The sequence below is a fragment of the Mastacembelus armatus genome, chromosome 10, assembly GCF_900324485.2.
Source record: "Mastacembelus armatus chromosome 10, fMasArm1.2, whole genome shotgun sequence".
NCBI classification, from domain to species: domain Eukaryota; kingdom Metazoa; phylum Chordata; class Actinopteri; order Synbranchiformes; family Mastacembelidae; genus Mastacembelus; species Mastacembelus armatus.
The window spans coordinates 17,915,574-17,943,123 of NC_046642.1; the positions used below are offsets into that span (position 1 = coordinate 17,915,574).

The 27,550-nt window shown below is 39.3% G+C and overlaps 1 protein-coding gene across 1 annotated transcript in view; it reads left to right on the top strand.

Moving 5' to 3' along the window:
* tenm2a (teneurin transmembrane protein 2a) overlaps positions 1 to 27,550 on the top strand; it is a 199,840-nt gene that overhangs the window by 41,186 nt on the left and 131,104 nt on the right. The window contains exon 2 of the mRNA XM_026330623.2: positions 11,146 to 11,493. Coding sequence (XP_026186408.2) covers positions 11,268 to 11,493 — 226 coding nt within the window. The 5' untranslated portion in view covers positions 11,146 to 11,267. The remainder of the gene's footprint in view (positions 1 to 11,145; positions 11,494 to 27,550) is intronic.

Genomic DNA, 27,550 nt, shown 5'->3' on the forward strand with positions numbered 1-27,550 from the left:
GGGAGACAGAAAGCAGGAGAGCCATGTATTTGTTAGGTGTGCAAAGTTAAAGTGCATTTTGGCAGGTAGAAGCATATATTTTAAACCCAGGTTCATTTTATGTTATTTTAGATATTAAAACATACAGCACTAACACTGTATTTGCTTATTGAGTACATGTAGCTTAAAATTGTACAAATTTAAACATGGATGAATATCACGAAGAGTGTCTATGCCTGTCATTTGTAGAGGATTACAGTATAAAAATGCTCTATCACTACTAGGCTTAGCTTCACTAACTAAGAATGAACTGATACTAACAACCTCACTCAGCAGCAAGGCCAAACCATATTTTTAAGTGATATCAAGTGAGAGGGTGTAAACTGTATTATATTGAATATGAATACACCTTTGCACTGGATGGCATCACTATGAACATGGGCACTGTACTTTATTTTGAGCTTATAACAACATTTATCATGTTACTGCCCTAAATACCCACTAATGCTAATACATACAGTAAATATTAGCACAGAATCTACAGCTGAAAATAGTCTCTGAAAATCCTCAATGTGCTTCTGTTTGAGTAATGTTTGTGAATCACTGCAGTGCCTGGGTTCTTTTTAATTAACATCTATTTTTAGTGTTTATTTTCAAAAGAAGTAAATCTGCAGTTTATGTTTATTACCTATAACATATTATCAAAGATATTTAGAATAAAAAAAAAACTATATAGATCTGGATGTTTTGGTTAGATACATACAACGATCAGCCATAACATTATGACAACTGACAGGTAAAGTGAACATTGATTGCCGTTACAATGACACCTGTCAGTGTCTGCGGTTATTAGGCAGCAAGTGAACATTCAGTCCTCAGTGTTGAAGTGTTAGAAGCAAGAAAAACAGGCAAGTGTGAGGATGTGACCAGGGCCAAACTGTGATAACTCGGTGCCTGGGTTAGAGCAACTAGTTAGGTGTTCCTGCTCTGCAGTGTTTAGGTAGATTGCAAAAAAACATAATAGAGGAGATGCTTGCATGATCTGTAAGTCTGCCTAGCAGGATCCACTCAGCTTTCTTTCTGCTTAATATGTAATTACCATGAACAATTTTACATTCCCCATCTCTGAAGATTGTTATCATATAGGCACAGATGAGGCATGGAAGGAAAGGAAAAAGACATCACTAGCAATAGTTTTACTAAAGTTACTGAACAAATTGCTGTAGCTTGGTTCTGACCTACATAAATCTACCTTGGTTGAAGTGACACAGCCATACATGGCTGACAATCTGGTCTCCTCCTTGCTCTCCCCCTATTTGACATTTCAGCCTGAGGAAATGACTCTTCCCTGGCATTTATTCACTGCTCTGGGGTTGCACAGCCCTATAGCTGCTGTCATTTCAACATTTTAATGTGTTTGTTACTGCTATACTTTTCTATTTAGTTAAACAATAGCAGACTTTCCTCTAAAGACATAATACCAATAGATGTAATAGCCACAAAGATGGATACATTATTCCTCAGCATTTCACCTCTGCATGGAGTTATGGCATGCACTTGCACAGACGCACACATACAGGCGATGCATGTTGTACAGTAAAAGCCAGCCAAAGTCCTCAGTGTGTCACCTCTGTCATAGTGTTAATTAGACAGTGTCACCGTCTGTCCCCAGTGACATTTATTGCACATTTGAATATTTTACCCAGACAGATGGTAAGAATGTCAAGGCGTGACACTGAGTTATTAAGCCCTAACCCTCTCCCTTGGCGACAGAACGCAGGGCTTGTCAGCACTCGATTGTTTTAATAACTTGCTGGCAGTACCGCAGCAAAGTTTGCCCCGACTCCCTGTGCAGCAGCTAGTTCCGAGGGCAGAGGTGCACTTGCACATGGTCACACACATATACACTCATAGCGACATTGGTGTGATGAAACTGCATCAGGATGAGCAGGTATTCCCTCACTGAATAAAAGAACAGGTAACATGGCTCTGTGAACCCTCTACTGACATCATCTGTCTGCACACTGCCATGCTTTTCTATATCGCAGATGACCTTCACCTGTGCTGACACTTCTGTCAGATGCACCGCCCACCATGGATGTCCTCCATAACCTTAGGATATGATACCAGTGTCACACTGAGGTCAAATCTGCCTTACACTGTTTCACCTACTGTACTGTGAGCGTTCAGTCTCCTGTTGTTGCAAACAAAATGAGGCAGCAAAAAATTAGTAGTTTGTCTTTGCTTAGTGAGATAAGGTTTTTTATTTATTTATTCTTTAAATCACAATCTGATGGCAAAAGTGCTCTTTGGACTCAAAGGTCGTAATGACTGAATACAAAAGGAAAAAAGTCCAAGGCACTCTGAAGTTTGATGTATAACGATAAAGCCTTTAATAGTACATGGCTGACACTGTGTTTCAGCTAGAAAGTTTCCCAGGGTGTTGAAATAAAAAGACAAACACAGACACTTGAATGATGAGTTAGGTGTTGGGATAGAAGAAAGGCAACGCTCCAGACATCTGATACTGCTAATGCATACTATCATCACAATGAAATGTGTAGCAATAAAATCAGAAAGGCCATAGTAACAATATAGAAAGCCCAAATGGAAATTAATTTCAAAATAAAATGTACGAAGGCTTGATAACATATGTCAATATAAAGATTGACTTTGCCAAAAATCACCTTATACATTACACCTACAGAACAAAAATGGAGTAGAATCAGTGGATTCATTAATTAATTGTTTAAATGTCTGACTACTCCTCAGTATCAAGTGCTTAAGAAGAACGAGGGTTAGCATCATGTGTAGTTTTGTAATGTCAGGCCATTCCTCACTTTCAATGTTTACAGTATACTTTTGTTAATTTTCACATACTCTTCTGGAGAGGATTTCATTCTGACAGAAACTATTGAGAAGGTACTTGACATTTTTATTGTAGCAACAGAAAACTGGTTGAATGATTTAGAAGATTTTGAGGTCATCATGAACTCAACAACAATCCTTAAAAAAGAATATGTTAGCTGTAAAAAGACACATGGGAGAATCAGGAGGATTTCAGATTTGGCCTTGTTTTTGTTGCTGCATAGTCGTAGCAACAAGGGCAGGGAGACCTGGTTAAATTAAGTTCTGCTGGCAGGTGTTAGACTGGATCCTGATCAGCAGATAATCAAACAAAGGCAGATTGTGTGGCAGAAGCTGTGGCAGCAGCCCATGTTGAAGAAGATTTATACAAAGGTGCACTAGAGAGAGGTAAATGTCTGCGAGGAGACCGTGGTAAAATGTCTATTAGGCTATGTGCAGGAATCATTCAGACCAAACACCTTGTAATTGCTAGCAAAACTGATTAAAAATGTTTCCAATAATGTTAAAGCTCACTGTTTGTACTTGGTTAAATTCCAAGTTATTGTATCTGATAAAAAAGTAAAGTATCTTAAATGGTTTCCCAAAAAGAGACAACCTAGTAAACCTGGTAAATGTGTGAAAGTAGCCAGAAAATAAACTGAGCCCACTTGTCAACATTATTACATGGTACATTTGCTAAACTGACTCACTGTTACTTAAAGATTACACTGTAAAATTAACTGAGTGAATGCAATTTCAGGGTTTTTTTGCATTATTCATTTGCCATATTGAGTAAGAAGAATTAAATTGTGATTGAAACCGTGTGAAGAAGAGAAAATTTCTAGTTTTCCTGTCACAACTATGGCATCTGGCTGAAAAGGGCCGTGGTTTTGTGGAGAGAGTCAACAGACTTGTAAAGTTGGAGCATATTCTCATGATGTGATGGAGTCTGTTGTGGATGTGAAGGCCCTTTTAATGCAGATAAATACTGGACAAATATTGATTTGTTGGTTCTTTATCTTCTCTGTAACAAGCCTGTGGCCCCCAAAGTGGACTCCTGGCATCCGCTACTAGTGTGTAAAAAAGTCTACTGCTCTTTTGTTTATGCAACTGTAAAGTCTATGGTATAAGCCAGGTTTGTTTAGTTATTCTGATTATATCCTCCCCACTGTTGCCATGTCTCATTCCCACAGCTCATTCTCATCTTGTCCATCATTTCTCCCATGAGTTTCTGAGCTATGTGTAAATACCTAGTTTGTTTGCACCATAGCTCTAACTGCCTGTCGTCTCTCAGCCAGCTTGTGTTCACAGGAAGCATGTGCGTATGCGCCAATCAGTCTTTAGCAAACATGGGTGTGACAGGCAAGAGCTATGCAACAGTGCTAGTGTGTTTCTCAGCACATGTGTGTTTCACCCTGAGCCCACTCTGGCAGACATGGAGAGACAGAGAGAGGGACCTTGTCATCTCTAATCCCTTTGTTTTGAGTCAGATTAGAGCTTTGCGAGGCGTTTGCGAGGCCTGCAGAATGTGGATTTAAGGATTAGTCTAATAAACAGAGGCTCTGTGGCACTCTGCAGCCCAGTGTGGAGATTACACAGGCACCGAGAGCAAGGAAGAGAGAGGGGTGGATTGTTACACCCCCACCCCACCCCCTTTATTTGCATCCTGACAAATGAGAGGATGAGAGACGAGACCTGGAGGAGAAAAAGGAAGGTGCATGGGGTCTCTGCACTGTCCCTGAAAACTTCCATCCATCTCATCCCCTGCACAAGCCACAACTGTGAGTTATACATGCAGACCTGGGGTTATGTAGTTCTTGTCTCGTATTTTGTATGACCTCAACAGTACTTCATAATTATTATATTAAGGCAGGCTGTTTACAAGGACTGTGCCCTCATTCAAATTTGATACCAAAAAATTTTCACAGAGCAAGCATTTCATATTAACAAAAGGAACCTAAGAGGTAAACAACTGTTAGTCCACTAAAAATCAAATCTTCTCTGCACCACTTTTCTAGTGCATATATTAAAATTGCAGACTGCTTGGTTTTACTTTCCATTCAGTGTGGCATGAAAATCATCCTGCAGAGATTTGAAACCTGATAGAACTAGGTTCAATTACAGAGAATATATCTTGTTTTATTTTTGTAAGTGACCTTATTGTTCTGTGGCAGTGCAGATGAAAGGCAGCCCAATTTGTAAAGTCTACCATTGACTTATTGTGTGCTCACTTGCTAATGAGGAGCTCCAGCATCTGAGATATGAGCACTTGCTGTGCACTGTATCAATGCAACATCATTGCATTCAAAAGCTAGTTTGTAGGGCATTTAAATGCAAAAGAAACACAATAGTCAAATGCTGGCCTCATGAAAATTATCAAGTGGAATTGATGGCTTCATGCATTATTTTTGTATTCTTGTCAATGTGCTATTATTGTATAAAAGCTGATTGTAAAAAATGACTTCATTGCATCAATATCACAACACTGTCACTGACAAAAAAAACATTTCAACAAATAGTGACAGAACTAGTGCACACCATGACCAATCACACTTAATAAGCAAGTAATTTTTTCCCGTTTGGCTCATAGAGGTGTTGGAGGTAATGGGGCGAGATATGTGGGAGAGAGTGATGAAATGTTTCCTGTCCTGCACGCCCCTCAGCTGTTGGCTCACAGATCATCTTGGATCCAAAATGGACCACAGTTTCCAGCTGAACTGGAGCCATGCAAGCAGCCCCAACCATGATTTTTGCCTTGAGTGTATATCTGTGTATAAGATGTATTTTTGTGAGGACGTGTTTGTGTGTGTTTCTTTTCATGCATGCGTTCACTTTCAATGCCACCCCAAGATCCATGACATGATTAATGACTCTTCATGGTGAGGAGACACTCAGTCAGAGCCACATCCAAAGCTCACATAAGGGAGACTTGTGTGTGTATGTGTAGGCGTGTGTGCGCATGTGTGTATGTATGTGAGAGGGAATGACAGAGGCCATGGTGTGTGTATAAATGTGGATACATACAAGAATATTGTTCCATGATAATAAATGTGAATACAACTTTTATACACACACACATACATTTTTCTATGTAGCTTAAATTTCTATCCATGCAGTTAAATTTATGTATATTGTAAATAATGAGGTATTTGTTCAAAAAGCTGTTCATTATGATGCATTGTTAAGACTAATTACACTGATTCACTTATGCCTCCTCAGAAAATATTTCAGGGTGAAAATAAACATAAAAATAATAAGGATTTATATTTGAAGATCTGATGTCAAGTATAAGCTGGTCTTAGGGAACTCTGAACATGTAATTGGATACTTTAATGAACTGCAAATATAGTATTTTAATCTTAACCATACTCTTTCTGAGATCGGGTTTTCAGTAGTGTGTACCTGAGTACAAGCTTATACAAGATGCTCTCTTCCCCATCTAGTATTTTGTTTCTCAGTCACTCTGTGCCTTCCTCTCTTTGTCTTTGTGAACAAACTGTGTAAACAACTTAATTTGAGCAGCAGCACAATAACAGCTGAAAATTGAAGCCAAATGCTTTATAGGCACAATTTTGTCTTTTGTGATAACAGGGCCCTGTGTTTTCAACAGGCCATCTTTTGCTATTCAAATCCCTTTCAAATTTAAAAAAAAAAAAAAAGTGAGAAAGAAAAAGACCAAATGAACAACTTCATTTCCTGTTGAAAAGAGTGCTGGAAGAGTGGATGAATGTTCTGATGGAAAGACTCCATGCTGTGTTTTATCAGGCTTTTAGCTGCCAGTCTTGTTGGCTGATTGTTGCGTTTGGTTTGGTTACAATTGAATTAAATGAGCCAGGTAATGGCTTCTTTACAGGCGCGCCTATTCCAACACTAAGAACAATGAAGTAAAAGAGATTAACAATACAAATGAAAAAATAATTAAAGATTTCATGTTAAAATAAATAGTTAATAATTCATATCACAATCAATGTATTATAGCATTTAATGAATGTAAAAATAGTAAAGTAGTAGAAGTAAAACTTTTTACAAACATGAAATACTGTTTTTGCTTAACATGAGTGAAACGGTTACAAAGAGTTAAAATTAGGGTCAAAATTATAATTATATGCTGTGTCTATCACATTTATCAGGTCAGGATGCATACTGCTTATAGAGCTATATATTTATAGAAGTAGTGGTATAAAGTATAGAGAGCTAAAACAAATAATCAGTTAATCAATTGGTTGATTGACAGAATCGACTGATATTTTTTTAGCCATTCATTTTATTTGTTCTTCCAAAAATATTAAACATTCTTGAGTTTAAGTTTCTCAGCACTGACTAGGTGAAATTTTATAGACCATGAGAATAATTATTTGAAAATAATGTAATCACTAATTGGTTGTTGGGTTCAAAAACTAAAAGTATTCAGAGCATAAAGTTACATACTATGTACTGATTTACATAGTAAAAAAACTGTCAGGGTAGTTTGTGTCTTGCACAGGGTAAACATGGCCTGTTTGTGCACCCTCTCAGTTGGTTGCAGTAGGAATCATCTGGACAGGAAGCCTCCCACAGTGTGATGACCCTAAACAGCATCTATACTAAAACTCACACAGCGCCTCCATCCTTATTTGTTTGATAAATGAGATCAGCGGCTTCAGAGAATCTTTGCAGCTAATTGTCTTCAGGTATCTAGTCAATGAACATGTAACAAATGCACTCAAATAATACGTGAAGCTGAGTCGGGTCGATTGCAATCAGCATGTTTCCAGGGCCGGGTTGTCTCTGCAGCATTTTCTTCAAGGCATAATACAACAAAACACAAAATACCTGAGGCAGTTTTAAACCATAAACGCACTAATGCGCCTTTTGCTGAAACATTGCTGACCCACTGCTGACTGATGGCTTTTTGTAGAGTGGCCTGTTAGGGAAAAATATATTTTTTTATAGTGTTTTTTATTTGTGGACTGACTGAATTAGTCACATCAGCAAGAATACAACAAGCATTTGGAGGGAAAAACATAGGCTTGTTTACAGTTTTAAGCTGTACATAACTTATTGTGACAGAATGTGTCAGATGTATTTCGAGTTTGACAGGTTAAGAAAATCAGATGCTTATTTTCTATGTGTAAGAAACACTCTTGAGGCATGTGATTACACATAAGATTTGGGAGGGTATGAAAGCAGTTTCTTAAAATATCACCATCTGTATTTAAAGCCTTGTTTGTGTTTTAAGAGTTTATATTGCTCACTTCTTTGATATGTGGATTCTGTTCTCTTCAGAGGTGCTATGTTAAATTGGGAAACCGTCTTGTTTGATGCCCAGAGATCCACTGATATCATTAGTGTCCTATTAACTGGCTGTGATTTTGAGTTTCAATGGATTTACATTGTGCCATTCTCCATATTTTTATCCCAGGCACTTATTTGCAGGGAAAATGCCATCTTCAGTACCGAACTTCACCTCTGTAATTTTGAAAATGAATTCTCCACCGTCTCTCTCGTCTTCCAATTACATTTCTCATTCTGCCCAGATTTCATGGTCACTTCACGGTCACACACGTGTCTCTTTTCTCCTTCATCTAACCACCCTTTCTTGCCTGTCCAAAAAAAAAAAAAAACGCATTTGCTTGGAGGCTGTTGCGGATGTTTGCACAGTTTTGCATTCGTGTGTCGGTTTGTCCGTCTGGGTGTAAATGAATATGCATATATTTCATGTATCTGTGGACCTGAGTGGTCACATAGCATGAAATCAGGGTATGGTACCAGTAAGTCATTATACTTCTTATAAATGAGATAATCCACCTCACTGTGATGATCAGGGGAGGTTGAGCTGCTGTCAGCGGAGTAATTAACAAGAAAAAGTTTGGTGTGCACATGTGGGCGAAGGTGTGCACTTCAACGACCTTGTGGAAAACACCTGCATGGGTGGAACATGATTGATATGCGATACAATTGACCCCCCTCTGCTTTCCCCACTTTATCCATCTCTGTGTCATTCTGTGTCCTTTCTCTTCCTCCTGCTCAACTCACAAAGCACATACAAACCGCTCCTTTCCTTTTAGTGAGGCTACATACACACCTGTTGACCACTAACTTGCAGAGTTTGACACTTTGCTGAAAGGAGTAATTTCAACATTTTTGGGAAATATGCTTGTTTATCCAGGAGCCAATTGGTCTAGCTTAGCATAAAAACTACAGCAGGGTGTTTTAGGTTATAGTGACGCACCATGACTCTTTTTTGGTGAGCAGCTTTTCTATAATCATCTGTCTCTCTGGAAAGGTAAAAGAGTTTCCTGGGGATTTACTTTCCATATTCTAAGGTAAATGGGCAATAAGCCATTCTAAACCTTTAGTCATCGGAAATGTTTGTGAATTTAACAAAATGTCATTACCATAATTTGCCAGAGAAGATGAAATCTGCAGCTGCAAGGCAGTTTTTCTTGATTTCTGTATCTTCCAAAACTCACTTCTAATGTAAATGACATTAAATTACTACATTAGATTGTTTTACCTTTACATATACTGGGACTAACTCCTCCTTCCTTAGCACACAGACATGAGAGTGAGAAGTCAGTCTTCTCATCTTGTGAACAAAGTGAATATGCGTATTTCCCCAAATTTTAATCTATTCATAGCTCTTAATCATATGAACTCAACAGACACATACCCTCCGCCACTACACACTCACAAAGCCTTGTCTGTGATTGCTGATTGTTTGCATAATGCCAATCAGAATGTCCCCACATTGTTCGAGCCAGTATCCTGCTCTGTTCCCTCACCCTCCATTCAAGGTACAAACACATTAAGGTTGAACTCCTAATAGCCTGTGTGATGGATGCTGGAGCATAATGAGCTCTTTATGAGACTTAATACCTACTGTTAATCAATGGACATAGCAGGGCACTTTTCAATACCACCTTCTAAGCATTTTAAAATGAGCTCTCATTGAATAGATTGGCTCACATTCTGTATCGTTCTCTTTCTTTTTCTCCATTCCCATTCTTCCTCTGTCCCAGCATGCAGTCAGCTCTGTCACGTATTCTGAATCAAATGATGCCAGCTCTTTAGAAATGGACCTGCTCACACTGATATTGATAAATACTGTCTAGTCTGAGAGATATTTTGATGAAAATGCAATGCTGCACTGTAATGCAGTGGGTGGACCCAATTTTCACTGGCCTGGAGCAACAGAAACATGCATGACCTATTTATTACCATAAATATCCCATACAGGCAGCTGCTGGAAGCGTTCCTGTCAATTACTGCTGGTTGTTGTATCGTTGTACTTTGATCTTTAGCTGCTAATGTAATGCATTGCTCAAGGCTGCTGCACTAGTATTATGCTGTATTAGCATCAGAATCATGTATAATCTGCATTCACAAGTATATGATTTAAATAGATTAAATGTGGACTGGTTGTGATGCAATAGAAATGGACAGATCTGTCATTGGCATAAAGGAAGTGACGTGTTGATGTAGATGTTTAGTTGTGTTCCAGGATAATACAAGCTGTGCCGAGTACAGGTAACACTTGTTTCCCAGCACAGGTGGCTCTATACTGTATATGTGCAGTTGAGTGTGTTTATGATGTTGTGTGTGTGCTTGTGCATTTATGTGTGTGTTTATGCATTCGTGTTTGTTTGTGTGTGTGTGTGCGTGTGCGTGTGTGTGTGTGTGTGTGTATCTGCATCTGGGTGTGTTTGATTATCCCTTACAGCCTCTAAGGGAGCAGGATTCATTCTCACTCTGATAATGAGGGAGAGACTAGCAATGCCCTCAAGTCATTTCTCCTCTTCTTCCATCCTTCCTGTTGCATCCGGCTGCTTTTCTTTGTTCCTCGCCCTTTACCTTTTTTCAGTCTAGATAATCTGTGTCTCTTTTTCTATCATTGTCTTTTCTCTCAGCTTTCCCCATAATGTCATCATTGTATTCCCTTTGTATGTCTGTATTTATGCATTGCTGACATCAAGTTAGGATGACTGGACAATGTTTGAGTCACTCTCCGTTATTATGTCATAGATTTAAATGCCGGCTGACCATTTTTCATCAGCCCAGTCGATAGTTGACTATCTCTGTGGACCACAGCATTGGCAGCTCTGTTTCCATCTACAATAGCCTTATTTATCTTGCATCAGCACTCCGATGTGTTGTATATTTGCCTGGTTGCTCAAATGTCCATTCGCTGTGCTCCCTCTTACCTAACTTTCCCTATAGGTTCTCTGGGGAGTGCAAAGCAAGAGTGAGTCACAGCAGTGCATCCATTAATTTTATACCAGCCTTTCACAGTCTTTTCCACTCTCTCCATCTCTCCCTCTCTCTATCTCTGTTTTCCAGGTGACTGAAGTGGAGATTGACATTACGGAGGCCCGCTAGGAGGCCCCTCCACCCCCTCCACCTCCTCTTCATCCTCCTTTGCTTCAGTCTCTCCTCTCTGCATCCTTGCCTCCCCCACCAGCATGGATCTGAAGGATCGTAGGCACCGTTCCCTGACTAGGAGTCGCTGTTCCAAAGACTCCCAGTACAACACCTCTTCCCTGGATACGGATGAATGTCGTGTGCCTACCCAAAAGTCCTACAGCTCCAGTGAGACACTTAAGGCCTTCGACCATGAGCAGAGGCTGCATTATGGCGGCTGTGTCACTGACCTGGTGCACCATGAGGCTGATGAATACTCCAGGCAAGGTGGGTTTGCATTGTCTGGGTCTTTACACAGCTGTATTTGCCTTGATTCAGTCAGTGCTTGGCTGGAGGCATTACATCAAAAAAGCAAGTAAATTTTATGACCTTATAGGAATACTTTGACATTTTGGACACTAAGCTAATATACTGATACCCTCCTCACTAACTATGCTCCTACAGCCAACAATAGGTTAGTTTAGCACCTTTTGTATAGAACCAATCTATCAGTTTTTAGTCCTTGTGCTAAGCTAACAAATTACTTTCTGCAACTTCAAATTTCACATATTTCTCACTGTTTTCAAAAAGAGTCAATAAATGTATTTGCTAAAATGTTAATTTGCATAAAACACGAGGCATATATAATTAAGCACAGAAGTGATGTTTTTGCAAGTTTCCTAAAAATGAATTTAAGATTTTACAGTGTTTTAAATATGTTTCTAGCTGTAATAGATCATCAAGACTGCTAATTGAAAAAGCAAAACTAGAAACTCAAGGATGTAGCAATTTCCTGTCAATATGTTACCAATTATTTCTGCTCTTCAGCTTGCAGCTTCAATAAGCAAGTTTCTTCCCTTTTCTGCATATGGTTGAGCCATGTATAGCTTAATACTTTAAGAGCCCAGTCTTGTTACGTGATTCTTGCATGTGCTATTACACATTTACAACAGCCACACTGTTGCACATGTAAAGTTTTTTCAGCTCTATATCGCTTATAATCACTGTATTTCTCTTGTAAGGAATCTGTCAGTCGATTTGACTGTTGTCTTATTAATGAATAAGGTCAGTAGGGCTCTACTACAGTCAGTGGCGATTAGCAGCATTAGCACTGACATAAATATACTTGAAGAGATTGTTACATTTGATTAATATACACCAACACTACCTTGTGACCCATGGTGGCTAAAGCTAGCTAAGATGTTTTAATGCCAAAACATAATGGAATAGTTGTGCATAAACATAAGTATGCAACTTATGTAATAAAGATCTATGAGGTGATACCTACCTAATGTACCTTCCAGTAGGCGACGAGGGACCTACTGAGCTATAACTATAAAGTGAATGGATGCAATGGAATAGCAAGACAACATTATAATTGGTGCTTCTGTGGCAAACTGTTAATGTAATCAGATGGTGTAAATGCTGCAGTTCGCAGCAGAGGACCAAAGCAGACCTTTAGCACTGGCAAGCCTGTCATAATGAACTTCTGTATCCCCTGGTGAGCAAGTCAGCCGATAGGCCGATAGGTCATCTCTAAAGGGTTGGGCCTGCTCCCATAGACATATCTTTAAACTGAGTGTGTGTCTTTGTGTCTTTGTATGTGTGTGCATGTGTGCACGTTTGTATATTACAGAGGGACATGAAACAGGCGGTATTGATCCCTGGCTGGTGAAAGGAGTCAGACTCAATGGGATTGATCTGTGCTAAGCTCTGTTTTCTCTACATGGGCATAGGCAGGAGAGAGGGAGGGCCTAGAGCAATTCAACACAGTAATGCAGAAAATATAAAGATAAAAATCTCAACGTATATGTATGTATAAATACATATAAAATATATATGTATGTATGTATGTGTAATATATGTGTGTGTGTGTGTGTGTGTGTGTGTATGACATAACCAAGTAGCAAGTAGTTGCGCTTAAATCAATGCACAGTGTACATTAATCACTATATATATATATGAAACATCTGCATTATAGCTTCAAAAGGTAGCTGGACTGCTGGTTTCCATAGATAAGAGAAATAGATCAGTCTGACAGAAGTAATAACAGAAAAATGTGCAATTGCACTGAGAAAATGTTTAAAAAAAAAGACTACAACAGGACAGCATACTTTGTTCTATGGAGACAGATGTAACGAGAGAAAATGGAGGATTGATTGGCATGGATGGATGAAAGACTGGAAGTCAGTGGTGTGTGCTGTTCGGACACACTCCACTGCTGCACTTAGCTGACCTCACACCAGAAGATAGCTGGTCGATACCACAGTCCTCCCAGCCTATCAGCTCCCTCGAAAGCCCAGAGCCACAGATGCATCGTGGGAAGTGTGGCCACAGGAGACCAACAGTGTTGCAGCACCATATGGACTGTGACACCACAGGAGAAGGAGAAAGGCTGAAAGGAGGGAGAAAGAAAAGGAGTTAGAGTGAGAAAGACAGAGCAAGAGAGGCAGCCGAAAAACAGTTTTCTTCATCTTTTTTTCAGATATTTTTATAACTAGTACATGACAGAGTGAGGGACTGAAACAATGTGTTCTTCTTTTGAACAGCTTGTAGTTTAGAGGCAAGATGGTACTGTACAAGTAGAGAGAAACTTTTTTTTCTTCACTACTAAAATTGGACTGAATTCAGATCTTATCTGTGTTCTTTCATTGAATATTCAACAAACAGTTTGAAGGGGAGGTTTACTATCTGAACTGACCTGCGATATCAGTAATTCATGTGCTGATGAGGCCACATTAGGAAATATAATTAACTTTGATTAAATTATAATGATGTTGTTCTTTCAGTTGGGGAACCATCATGGTGTTTCTGTTTCTTGCTGAGAAGTTTTGAGGTCATCCAAAGCTATTCTCAGACTGTAATTTTGCTTAAATGGTTATGTGTTGCACAACCAATTCACAGGTCTGTGGTTGTGTTAATGCATATTGACTTGCCCTTACAGCTGTCATTATATTCATGTGTGAGACAAAAAGGTGTGAGTCATGCACAGGTGGGACTGGAGCACCTAGTGAGCATGTGCACTTACAGTATACAGGCAAACAAAATACATCCTGTCCTGAGTTTTATATTCTTGAGTAACTTATTGACTGACCTGCAGTAGCTGGACAAATGTTCATGCACCACTTATATTTATCTTGCTGATTTTTACTATTTTTGCTGCTTAGGGCTCCTTTTCCTCCATACTAAAAGGCTACTTAGGAACAAGATCAAGAATCTTGGAATGGGAAACTCAACCACAGACACTTTTCATCAGTTTTATTCCAAGCAGGTATAATCAGTATATCCCAATTGTTGCTATCATGAAAACAGCTTTAACAAATACCGGTTTTCTAGATGTAGGGAGTTCTACTAAGGATTACTGTAGTTGTAGTCTTACTCCAAATATATCATTACCTTCTAAAAATAACTTATCTCACATCATTATGCATGAAAGTATGACTAGAATGTGTGTGTCCTGAAGTGTAAATTCAACAAGAAACATAATATTCCTTTGGAATCATGTTTGAGCATGTTTGGAGATTTATTTTTTGACCACTGTAATTTCTGTGGACTTACCTCCCATTACATTAGGAAAACATTTTGCCATGTTAAAAGATATTGAAAACTGACCTTTATTTAGGCGCATCTCAAGTCAACATGCTGATAATGTATTCATTCCTACTACATCCCAAATATTTGTCCTGTTTCAAAAATTTTGAATATGTTGAACACGTTAGTGCTTGTGTTTCTAATTGCAGTGCTTTTTTTTTAATGGAGTTACAACTTTCTTTGTATCTGTGCTGTGTTTTCTTAACAAAGCAAAAGATAGCATTGTGCTCACCGTAGATCTGCATGAAAGACCAAACAACACAAAACAAACTGGCTATTACAAAACATATTTTCCCTCTGATGTATGTATAACATAGGGGTTACATTCTCAAATTCTAGCCCTACGTGGGGCTAGATAACACTGGTTTTGTGTCTACTGAAAGCTATTTCCCCCAGTCAGGAACAAATGACCAATCACCAATTAATTTGGTTTGAGAATTAGGACATAATTTTCCAACACAAGCTATCTTGCCACGTTCATTCAAAATAGCAACAATAAATGATAAGTAAAAATAAACAATATCAATTCTGTCTTATTATCTGACGACAAAGGAAGTACTGTTATATTGTGCAGTATATTGTTGTATAATGTTGAAATCCCTAATTCAATGTATCTACCCATGCCATAATAGGATGAACCTATTATCTTAGCACATGTATCTCACTGAAATCCTTATTCATTACAGTTTATTTTCAGTCTTTGAACACTAGCTGTCCCAAATGGCTTTTCTCAGATTTTGATAAAGCAGGTTCGGTTGTGTCTTCCAACAGACCCCCTGCTTTCATTGGATCTCAACTCCACTGCTTCCCCATTACACACTTATTACCTTGTCTCTTGGATAACCACAGCGAAATAACACATTCTTTCCTCACCATAACATGCAGCAGCCTGGAAAGCTCATTACAAGTGTTCACTATTTAACACCACAAAGCAACATATTTGAAAACATCAGTGACCCCAATAAGGTATAAGGCTTAGTCACATATAACCAGACATATCAGACACACAAGTGTTTGCTTTATTTTACTCATAAAATTGGAAGTGGTTTTCTGTCATATTTTTTAGTAGGTTAAATTGGGTTAAACTGGATGCTAAACTGCTAAACAGATAATCCCATTAAAAATATGACAAATGTGTAATATTCCACTATGAGCAGTGAACAGTTCTCCCTACTCGCCTACTGCAGTCTGTCTGTCTGCTTTCACCTCTCTCTCTCTCTCTGATCTTTCAACCCATGCTGCCCATCTCCCGATCTCTCCCAGTCCTTCTCTGCAGCTCCTATTCAGCACATCCCAGGGGTGTGTCGTCCCTGCAGGTCCACCTCTAGACAGCAGGCATTATCACAGCCACTGCAGCCTCTAGAAGCTTTGGCCTTTCCTTTTAGAAGGATCTAAATGAACTCCTCTACATTCTTCTCTGCTACTTTGCCCCCAGGGCCGGAAACCACACAGAGAATTCACCACCCACCTGCCTGCTTTACTGCCTGGACAACACTAAACATCATCTACTGTCCTACTTGTTCTGTCTCTGGGTCTTACTCTCCGATGGGCTATCTTTTATTCTCTCACTTTGTTCTCACTTTCTTATATGTCCTCTTTTGCTCTTTTGTCACACATTTCATGCCTGATTTCTCTTTCATATTCCTTTTCCCCCATTTTTCTCACCCTTGCTGTTCCTGTATTGTTGCTTTAGTGGTCATATCACACATTTGTTATGTTGAGGCTCTGTCTATGGCTTTGAGAATGAGACACTATTTCTTTTTGTTCAATTAAACACAGGCTTTACCCACTCTTGAGTTCTATAGGCTTGACCTTACTCCATCACTGGTGCACAGAAATGTGCACATATATGCTGATATAATCAGAAAGAGCCCACTCACACCATGGTCATATTTACCTCATTTTGCATTCCCTTTTCTCCATCAATTCTGCTGTGTGAAATAGCTACAGTAGCCAAGGATTGCTTTGGCCAAGAAATCTTCCAAACTCTGCCACTCACATCATGGAATAATTGCCTTCACTCCCTCTGTTCAAGGCCAAATGGCTGGGAATATGTGGTGCTGAGTGGCTGGGATGAGGCTTCACACTGGAGAAGCATCCTCTGCGCTTTCTGTTCTCTCCATTCTCTGAGGAAAGCCAGACTGAAAGTAGAAGTGTGTACAAGAACAGCAGCAGCAGCAGCAGCAGCACACTCCCGTAATGTGCCCTGTTCAGCGAGATTCAGGGACTAACCTCAGGTGTCCCTCAAGAGAACAGTCTCCTATGTAGCAATGTGTAAAGAATCCCCTCTGATAGGATGAAAGGAACCTGCATGACATGGAGATTAATGTGATTTATCTAGTCCTTGACCACCTCAGATCAGTACTTACTAAGAGATGTCTTTACAAAGGGTAGTCCAGTGATTTAGCATTACACTCATACAACATTGTCAGACAATGATGGACAGTAATATAACACTATCAGACTCATGATGGACATTGTTTTTAAGTTGCTGCAGTAGAACTAATTTCCAAGACAAGTCGATTGATCCACCACTGCGAAAACCCAGTGTATAAGCCTTGGTAGTTGTGCTTCTGGCCCTTGCAGCAACAAGGGCCACTGGCTTCAAGAACAACCGGCTGCATTTGCTGGTGAGAATCCAGTGAGGGTTTCTGTCCTTGTCTCTTTACTAGCAACTTCTGCTTGGTTAGATCTCTTGCACAGTGGTGGGTTGAATTAGGGGGATTGCATCTACCCACCACATGTTACGCCTCCTGTTGAAGCTTATTGCTTGCAGCGGCTGGTGACACCATGTGTCACAGAAGTAGCACATGTCTGTTTACAGCTCTCCACAGGCCAACAGTATGGTTGACTGAGACAGGGGCTGCACTGTATAGGGAAGTGGACATAGAAAATTGGGAGTGAACAAAGGGCCAAAATACACAAAAATAAAATAAAAGCGAATATGGGTTTGTATGCTTCTGTATGCCTGTGTGTTCATGCGTTCCACTGGGTTACATTCAACCTGGACCGCTGATGATCAAGGAGAGAACAAAGCAGCTGCATACTATTAAAAATGAATGGCAGTGAGATTAAATACAATCCCTCCCCTCTTCCTCCGATTCCTCTTTGTCTTCTCCCTGGCATTCTGTGCCTCTGCCAGCTGCTGACACTCTAAAGCATCCCGTAGCTGCAGCCATAGAGTAGAGGATCGCTGAAGAATATCCTGGGGCCGACTCTGCTCCACTCCTCCAGTCCTCGGTGCACTCACACTCACTCCATTTCCAAGATGCTGTGTACTCCTTTATAGACAGGAAACTGTTTATGTGGTTTGTGTGTTGTGGCCCCTACACATGCAAGGAAGTCTTTAAAGGGGGACCTGAGCTGGTTTGGTATTTGGCAGTCACAGACACATACAGCGTACTGTACTGTATACTGTATGTCAGTTTACAGACTGACATCATCTGTTTTCCCTGGCGTCATGGATGCGTCTGTGAGCGAATTCTGAGCGAGAGTGATTAATAGTTGTTTTGAGACCAAATAGGATGACTGGCACCAAGAAACACTCTATCAGAATCTGATGTGCCCTTGGGATTCACTCTAAAACATTGTCCACATACTTCAATGTACACCTGTTTAGTTTATCAAATCCTGTCTGTGCTATGAAAGTAGAAGCACCCTGATGTTGGCACAGGTGCACGCACACACGCGTGCAAACACCCTGTAACAAATGAGACAAATAATAGGAAGAGGCCGGGGAAATGCATGTTGAAGGTGCCAGCTATTTAGCACCAATGCTGGCTCTTACTTGCACATCCAGACACACACACATATATTGGGTAACAAACAAGACAATTAATTGACAGAGTCTGGGGAAATGCATGCTGACATCTGCAATTTTCTTAGAATAAAAATCATTTATCAGACAATGTTGTGTGGGTTTTGTGAGAGTTGAGTTAATCTATGTTTACTATGTAATGACCCTCTTTGACTCTGCTTTGGCAGCTTTTGATAAATGAGGCAGATTGTAAATGTCACTGTTATCAAGTGTTTTTTTTTTTCTTTCTCAGCCGAGTCGCTTGCTTCCTGGGCTGTAATTAAACATGCTCCACAGCCACAGAATTTAAATATGTGTTTGTGTGTGCGGATGTATGCCACAATTCTTATGCGCCTCTATGTCTGTTTGAATGCGGGTTCTGTCCTTGCTTTAGTCACAAAAATGATACCAGTACAAATGCCAACTGACGCACGCTGTTTTGGTGCTTTGTTGACATTAAGTAGCGTATGGTTAAAAAAAAAACTCTCATTATCAAAATGAAATAAAGTTATTACAGTGAAAAAAAAAAAAAGATGATCCAATTTTGGTGTTCCCAGGCCAAATTGAGTGGATGGGTGTAGCAATGTAGACTGTAGTCTGTTACAATGGCAACTGAAAATGACCTTGAAGGGAAAAAAGTATTGATGGGCTGCAACGGAAGGTGCAGGATCAAATAATAAAAAAAAGACAATTACACTTGAATATTTTTTTAAAAAATGGCATGCTAATTGTAAAATGAAACTTTCATATCCTATTTTCAATAGGACATGTAACATATTGGTATTTCTGAATGACTAGTCCAAATGATCTATATATTTCTAAGCAGTGCATGCACCATAGAGTCTCTTCATAAGTTGGGGCTTACATATCTCAACAAGAAAAATGATTAGCTTTCATGGCATGTTCCAAAATCCCAGACTAATTATGAATATTTAAATATCCATCTTTTGAAATGTATATTTACTGTACACGCATACACAGTTTCTACTGCATTAACTTTTCCTGAACTTTTCCATGTCCCTGATAACTCTTCGTCTGTGTTAGTGGCGTATACAGATCTTAAAGGCAACAGTGAGATGTGTGTCCCTGTCTCATCAACTTTGGCCTACTATTCATGGATGAGAGCTTAGTGTGACCTCTTTCAGTGACAAAACCTCCTCCAGAGTGCATAGTGTTGTGTCATGTCCTGTCATGTCCTGTCCAACCCAGACTGCTGTCCTCTGGGTAGGAGTAGAACTAGCCCAGCAATGGATGACATTTTTTACACCTATTTTGGTCTCCTCATTAGGAGGTGCAAGAGCCCCCGTGGCTGAGGCAGGAGCAAAAAGTTCGGATGTCATCTGGGACGTGTGGGAAGTGTTTGACCATGACACTCGTATTTGGGCATATCTGTTAGGTTGTTACTGCACTGCTAATGGCGGCGTTAATGACATGTCACATGCTATAGGGCATGTATGTGTGTGTGCACGTATGCACTGTATGGTGTGTGTGAATTTTTGATAATCAGCACCAAGCTTTACAAGGTTGACTGTCACTGTGCCCTGTAATCCTACCATGACATGTCAGTCAGACAGGGAAGGTAATGTTGTAATACATCCCTGCTGCTGCCACTCATTCACTGTGAAAAGGGACTCAACAAAACAAAATAAAAAGGTGTAACAGCAGGCGCATAATGAAACAATAATATTCATAACCATATTTAACATGAGCTATGACAGTTATTTCAGATTTATTATTTCTATTTCTACATAAAACATTCTAATTTCAAATATATCAAACTAATCTTCCCTAGAGTTGGGATGTGCCCATTAAGAAGAATGCCAATGTTTGAAGTAACAGCATGTGTGCAAATGCTTTGTTTACTTGTTACAGCAAAATGCACATGTTTAGTTTCCAGATGTCAAGATAAAGCATTTTAATCTTGACAGTATCAACTGCAACAAACCACTTTGATTTTAATCCCGGCAAAATAAGAGTCAAAGAATAATCTTACTTTTGAGGGATGAGGCATTTTATCTGATGTTCATAAGGGTGATGACTGACTTAAGATATTTAGTCAAACAGGGAAAAAATAGACACCACCAATACTCTGAAATCCTTTTAATAATCTAAATAAAGAGGTGTAGTACATTTTGAAATGAGCATGGAGCTGTATGTCAGAAAAAAAACAAAAAAAAAATTATCGTGAAAAAATATCTTCAGATTGTTGGAACAACCTATCTGCCAGCTACCATGCAGTGGGTGGTCACAATGGGTAAGCTCAGTGTAGGTCCTGACCCTATCACCAGACAATCAAACAGATTCTTTAAAGCAACAGAATAAATATATGCAAAGGGCAAAGCGATTGTGGTTACATTTTGGGAAATATTGTGATACCATATACTGTACAGTAGTTACTTTATGCTTTTTTGGGGTCACTTGGTGTGAACAGAGCAAGATATGAACAGAAAACCATTATATTAAGACATGAGTAGAATATTATGACAAACTCACTCTTTTGCTGCAAAAAACTGCATCTTCTGGTCACTGACGTCACTTGCCTGCTGTTTGGTGCTGGGCAGTTAGCATATACTTGCTTTATTGGAGCTTTATGTTTACTTAAAGCTTAAGTAAAAATGCTTAAAACATAAAACAGCTACCTGCTCCATCAATAAATTATGTTAATGAGAGTACACAGTCTAATCAAAAGGAGTAAAGTTGAAGGTTGTCTGTAAAACCAAAACAGTAAGTTGAAAAACACTAAAATGCTCCACAGAGCTGAGGAGATATATTTGTGAGGTGTTGTCAGTACAAGCAACCCTGTTCACATTAGACATATTCTTGATCAATTGTTAATATAAAACTAATGATTTTTGCAATTTTGTGGGCAGGGAAGGATGAAATATTAATTGTGGGTTGAAATGAAAACTTGATGTGCTACATGCTTATTCTCCACCCCTATCCCTACATTCTTCCTATCCCTTCATCCTATATTTACACTAAATGTTGGCATTGAATGTAGTTTGTGAACTACAGAATCATCCAATATAAATATAATATAAATATACAAGTCTGGTGTTTTCATGGACTACATAACTGTTATACACACAGATATACGTATATACCATAACCATTACCTGTGTGTCAAAACATCAATACTATTATACCAAAGATTGTGATCTCATTATCATCATCTGTTGAGGTTTTGTTCATTAGCATCCACCTCTGATGTGTTTACATCCCCATAAAACATTCACTTAATTTTATACACTACTTCACCTCATCACCATGGTAACTCTGATTTGTAAAGATGTTTATTAGTATTCTCCAATGTGTGGTGAGGCAAGGTGTGTGTGTGTGAGAGAGTAATAATAGTGAAATAAAAGTAGCTGCACAACAATCCCACAAACCCCATCCAGACAGCAGTCACCTTGACCCATGTACAACATGTTTTCAAATCAAAGCCAAACTGCTCTCCTTTGCACACATCTCTCTGTTCAGGTGCTTTCATTAAATCCACCATGTTGGCATATTATTCAGGCATACATATTACTGCTCTGTCTCCGTCTGCTTTTCTCTCTCTTTCAATGCAGAAACTGTTTACCATGACTGAGGATTTCATCATTCTTCACTACATCAGCTTATGATCCCCTTTTTCGTCATCAGCTCGCCTCACTCTCTATTTCGCTCGCTATTTTTCTCCCCTTGTCAACTTAAGAAAAAGTACATTTATCTCCTCTTCACATAGTGCAGCACAGCAGCAGCCTGTGTGAACCTAACTGTAGATCATTTTTCATTGCTTTGACACAAAATGAATTCAATGACCACTTCTTTCAAAATTCATGAATTCATGAATTTCCAATCTCAAACTCTCAGTAATTGTCTCTGGACTGTATCTACAGCCCGTTTTGCATATGTTTAAATACTCATTTTCTTTTTCTAATTTCATTACTATCTGCAGAAAGAGGGGAGAATGCTGGAAAAGGTGATTTACATAAACATGGGCAGAGATAGACAAGTGTCTGATACAAGATGAATAGTGACCGTGAGAGTGTGAGGACTGTGTGTGTGTGTGTGTGTGGTGGGAGACGAGACGACTGAGAGGGAGACCATCTGTACTGTAGCCTCAGATGAGCTTAGAGCTATTATTATTCATTTCTACACTTTCATAGTGTGTATCTACATGTTTTATATGACAGAACCAGGATTTTCGCTATGTCATGTTTTTGTATTTTGTAGCTAAATTACAACATATTGAAGCACACCGCAACTTTCCTCATCCATTATTCTGTATAACAATTTATTTGTAAATTTCCGGTGTTTTTTTTGTTCACAAAATGTTATGTAACTCAATACTACATGCCGTTGGTGTTTTCATGACAATTCTTACATGACCCCTTTTGCTGGGATACTAGTGTCATATAGCACAATGAAGTATTTTGTTAGTTGTAATGTGTCTAAAGACAGTTTTCAAACAGATAAGTCAAATGCCAGTTAAAGACGGTAATGTTCCCCATTGTCTCTTTTGCTCTGCTTCACTTTCCAATAGCAACCAACTTTAAAAAAAAAAAAAAAACATTTCTCTTTTACTTAGCACTAGGAGGAGAGACATTGTGACAGATTATGTGAGACCCAGTAGAGCAACTGCAGCTGGGGTTTGATCTTCGGGGAGCAGGATTATGTGTCTGCTGAAAGTTGAGTCCTAACTGCTGTATTGTCTCTACTTTGTCATTTTCACTGTATTTGCTGATTTTCCTTCCTCTTTTTTCCTCCTGTGTCTGTTGAACCATCTCTTCACTTAAGCTCTATTATTGCTAAGGAATATATATGTATATTTTATTGCTTGATAATTCACCAAAAAGAAAACAGGAAAGAGAAGTTCATTTTCTTCGGGGATACCAAAGTGCAGTTGCAGATGAATTTTGAATTGGATGCAAATGAAAATGGAAAATATTACAAAATGACACATTTGCCTGCTATTAGCCACAAATTCTAGCATTTTCTTAGCTGTGACAAAGAAAATAAGGCTTTTACTGTTATTAACAGTAATTTCAGCTATTTCAAGGGATTGTTGGGGAACCTGCAGAGCATAGTTGCATTTGCCTCCTGATTTTGATGCATCCTCCCCCCAGAAGCAAATCAGTTCACTAGTTCAGCACTTCAGGGCAAATCAGAACGTGTTCTGAACTAGCGCTCCCTCCAAAGCTCAAAATGGCATGTCCAAGGGTGGCCTGGACTGTAAACTACAGGATCTGGGAAAAGCAGCATAATTGCAGGCATTGAAGCCCACAGGTTCTGCCTGCTTTACATCCTTTACAGAATTACACGGTGGGGTGAGGGAAAGTCAACCAGCATAATGCAGAGTCCTGCTGCCTATACTTTGCCTGTCAAACTGCTAACAAGCGCAAATGATTTTTTAATGATAGGCCCCTTTATCCCACAAAGCTGTCTACTCACAAACAGTCACACACACTCATACACAGCGCACACATTCTCTCCCACACACAATCATAATGAGTTTTATCAAGGGAATTACATTTGGTTTAATGGATCACTGCAAATGCCATTCCCGCTCACACTATGGTATTCAAGTTCCAACACGATGGTCCTTTTTCCTGTGTCACCTATTTTTCTAAGACAGAACATGTAGTGTACACATTCTCTAAATGCTTATTTATCTCACAGGCAGGAAACTAAATCCTTACTGGGAAAGAAACAAGTGGAACTAAATCTCCAACCATGCAGTGTTTTTTGTTTTTTGTTTCTTTTTTAAAATAGATTGGATCTTGTAATTCAGTAGATAATAATACATAAGATTTGGTATGTTGTCTAGTGTTCCTTTAAAAATGCTGAAGGCTCCATTGGTGACTGAACTTTATTCCAGATATCCGTGAAATAATAATATACTGCATGATCCTCAGTTGAAATAATAGATGTATGAGTTTGAAGGTTCATCAGTTGTAATTATGGAAAGGGAGGACGTTGGGTCATGTTATTATAAACCAATATTCATTTCCTGTTTCCAATCAACAGTTTATAAGCATAACCATGGCTATTTCCTAACCTTAAATGAGTGTTTATTATTGTAACCAGAGCTCTCATAACCTTAGCAAAGTGTTGTACTAATTTTAATCCAATTTTCCCTAATCTTAACTTATATATTAGAACCAAACTTAGACCAATTAGACCAAACTTTGGTCTCTCCCTTAATTTCTCTCCCTTGACACCAAAATTTTAAGTTCTGCCAAAACATAACCAAGCCTTAGGTCTAGAAGTGCTTTTGTGTAAGTTTCTGTGGAGAGTATGGACAAACACCATGTGTTGCCGTTTCATTTGGAGGAACTGTTGTGTCGAACCCGCTTCATTTAAATAAATAAGGTGTGTTTTTTCATGCAGGGCTAAAGTTGTTCTAAACGCAGTATAATAACCGTCTTGTTAGTTCTGCTTCTGTTCTGCTTTTTTTTTCCCTGTTAATCCTATTTCACTTAATATAGCCCCATTTTCATTTAGATTGGATTGAGCATGCATGCTGATTGAGGCCCTAGCTGTTTCCAATCACGCTGAAAAACAGGCTTGCATTCTCTTGGGAAGACTGTGTAACTTAGTAACTCACTAACCCACAACTCTGTTTCTCTCCTCATACAGTTCACACTTTTACAGTCTTTGTCTCTCTCCCTGCTTTCTGCTCTGTTGTTTGCTCCTTTAGCGAACAGTGTTCATTCTAGATCACACTGTTTATGCCCTGTAGCAGAGTCTAATGCAGATGTCTACAAATACATACATAACCCACTTTGGTTCTACCAGACCATGATGTGTGATTGATTTTTTTTTTCTTGTATTATTATTTCATTTAATATATTAATAAATTGATGTAGGCCCATATTATATAGATCATAATCTGTTTTGATGCACATTTAAACACACTTCAAACTAACTCAGTAACCCACTATTCATCGTTCCTCTTCCTCTTTGTCACATACACATCATACAATGGACTCCTTTTCAAATCTGTTTTGTTTCTCTGTGTTCTGCTCTGCCTTTCACTGTTTTCCCCTCTTTTAATTAAAAGCATTCAGCAAAGCATTCTGAATTCACCCTATAGTGTAGTCTAATGTACAACACCTCCTTGTTGAATGCACAGAGGACTGTCAAGTAAATGTACATGTCGACATGTATACAAAGAACAGACACAGATTTGCTTAGCCCAAGGCAGCTACCAAAGCTGCACAACACTTAAAACACACATTAACGTGCACTGTAAGTGTGTGAATGACAGTTGCAACGTCAGCTGAGAGAAAGGCATTGATCTGATCTTAATGTAGTGTCACATTTGCCCCCACATCTGTCATAATATCATGTAACAAACATGCGATCGGTTTTCTATTTGTGGGATAACTGAGATAGATTTTCATGTCGGCTTCAACCCCTCGTGTCAATCCATCTTTCTTTGAGTCCATGTAGATTGCTAAGGCATCGGGCTGTGTCTGATGGTGATAAGAGCGAATGGATTTGCATGCGTAATCACTGGTTATGGGATGTTAATTGTACAGAATGGCGGACTGTGGGATATAACATTAGATACAGTATGTGTGAGTAGCACGTGTGATGAACACGCACGCACACTGTCATTGTGTATAACATTCTGAAACATTTGTTTAGAATAGAAGATGTGTTTGTGTGTTTGTGTCTAATTATCGTCATTGTAGTTGGATGGGATAATTTACATAAAGACTAATCCCAACTGTGATTGTGGAGTAGACAATTTTCTAGCGAGCAGTTCAATTCAGGATGATTTGCTGACGGATGTTAAAGAACCCATGTGCTTTACTCTCTCAGGCCTCCTGGAGTTCTCTCCTGTCCTCCTACGATACTTCATCTCAGGTACGGGTTCAATGAGTAGAGTTAGATCCTGTGTGTATATACTGTAGTGTAAATTACCAACAGATTGCAAAGGTCCCTTGTGTCATGTATAGTAAAGAAGGCTCCTTTTCTCATCCTCTGTGATAAGTGGGAGGAAAAGACAATGAAGCAAAGAAGACAAGGAATGGTAATATTCCCTGCTGTCTTCACCTTTGTACGGTAGTTGGTTGGTTGCACGCAAGTTGTAGCCTAGTCTTTGAGTCCTCCTGTGGAGCAATTCACTTGCCTCTACCCTCTAGTCTAGTTCAGCTGTTTGTCGTAATAGAAGTACCGAGATTTTCACCACCCCTTCTCAGTGCAACTCTTGAGTTTCAGCGAGGTTGTGAAGAGGAGCTGTGAAGATCCAGCAGACGATATTCATCTGTTTAATTCCTCTCTCTGATTGCGTCCGTACGCCTGATGAGTCACAGTTAACCCAGTCACACAGCTGTGATTCCCGGCACAGTGATTCGTACGGTGTGCCGCCACAATGCCAACCTCTCTTCATTCACCTCTTCCTTTCCCCTCCCTCACAAACTGCTAATGAAGTGAATCACAACTGTTTTTCCCCCGATCCCTTTACCCCACCAGCTGATGGTGAGCGATTGCATCCACAATACTCTTTTAATTAGTATAGAGAATAAATTGGTTGAGCATGCCTTTTTCCTTAATTGCTTTTTCCTCAGCTTGGATTTAATTGGGCTGCAGCACTGTTTATTGATCTCCTTTGATGTGCTTTAATTTGGATAATTTTATATATTTATTTTGGACGTGACGAGTCAGTTTGTCTTGAGGGGGAGAGTGTTAGGCAGCAGGCCTGGTACTGCAGCAGACTGCAGTATGTTCAGTAAGCCCGGGGTCCAGCATGTGATAGCAACTAGAGTAGGGAGATGATCAAACCCAGAAGGCAGCAAAACAGCTCCACTACAGTCTGAGAGGCCTCACGTGAACAGCTCTTTGATCTCACATCAACACCTCATGAATGCCAATGCAGCACAGTAAAGCGAGGGAGGCAGACTTCTAAGCCAGTCTTAACAGGCCTGCAGGCCGGTACATATTCCTTCCAGCAGCTAGTTTGTA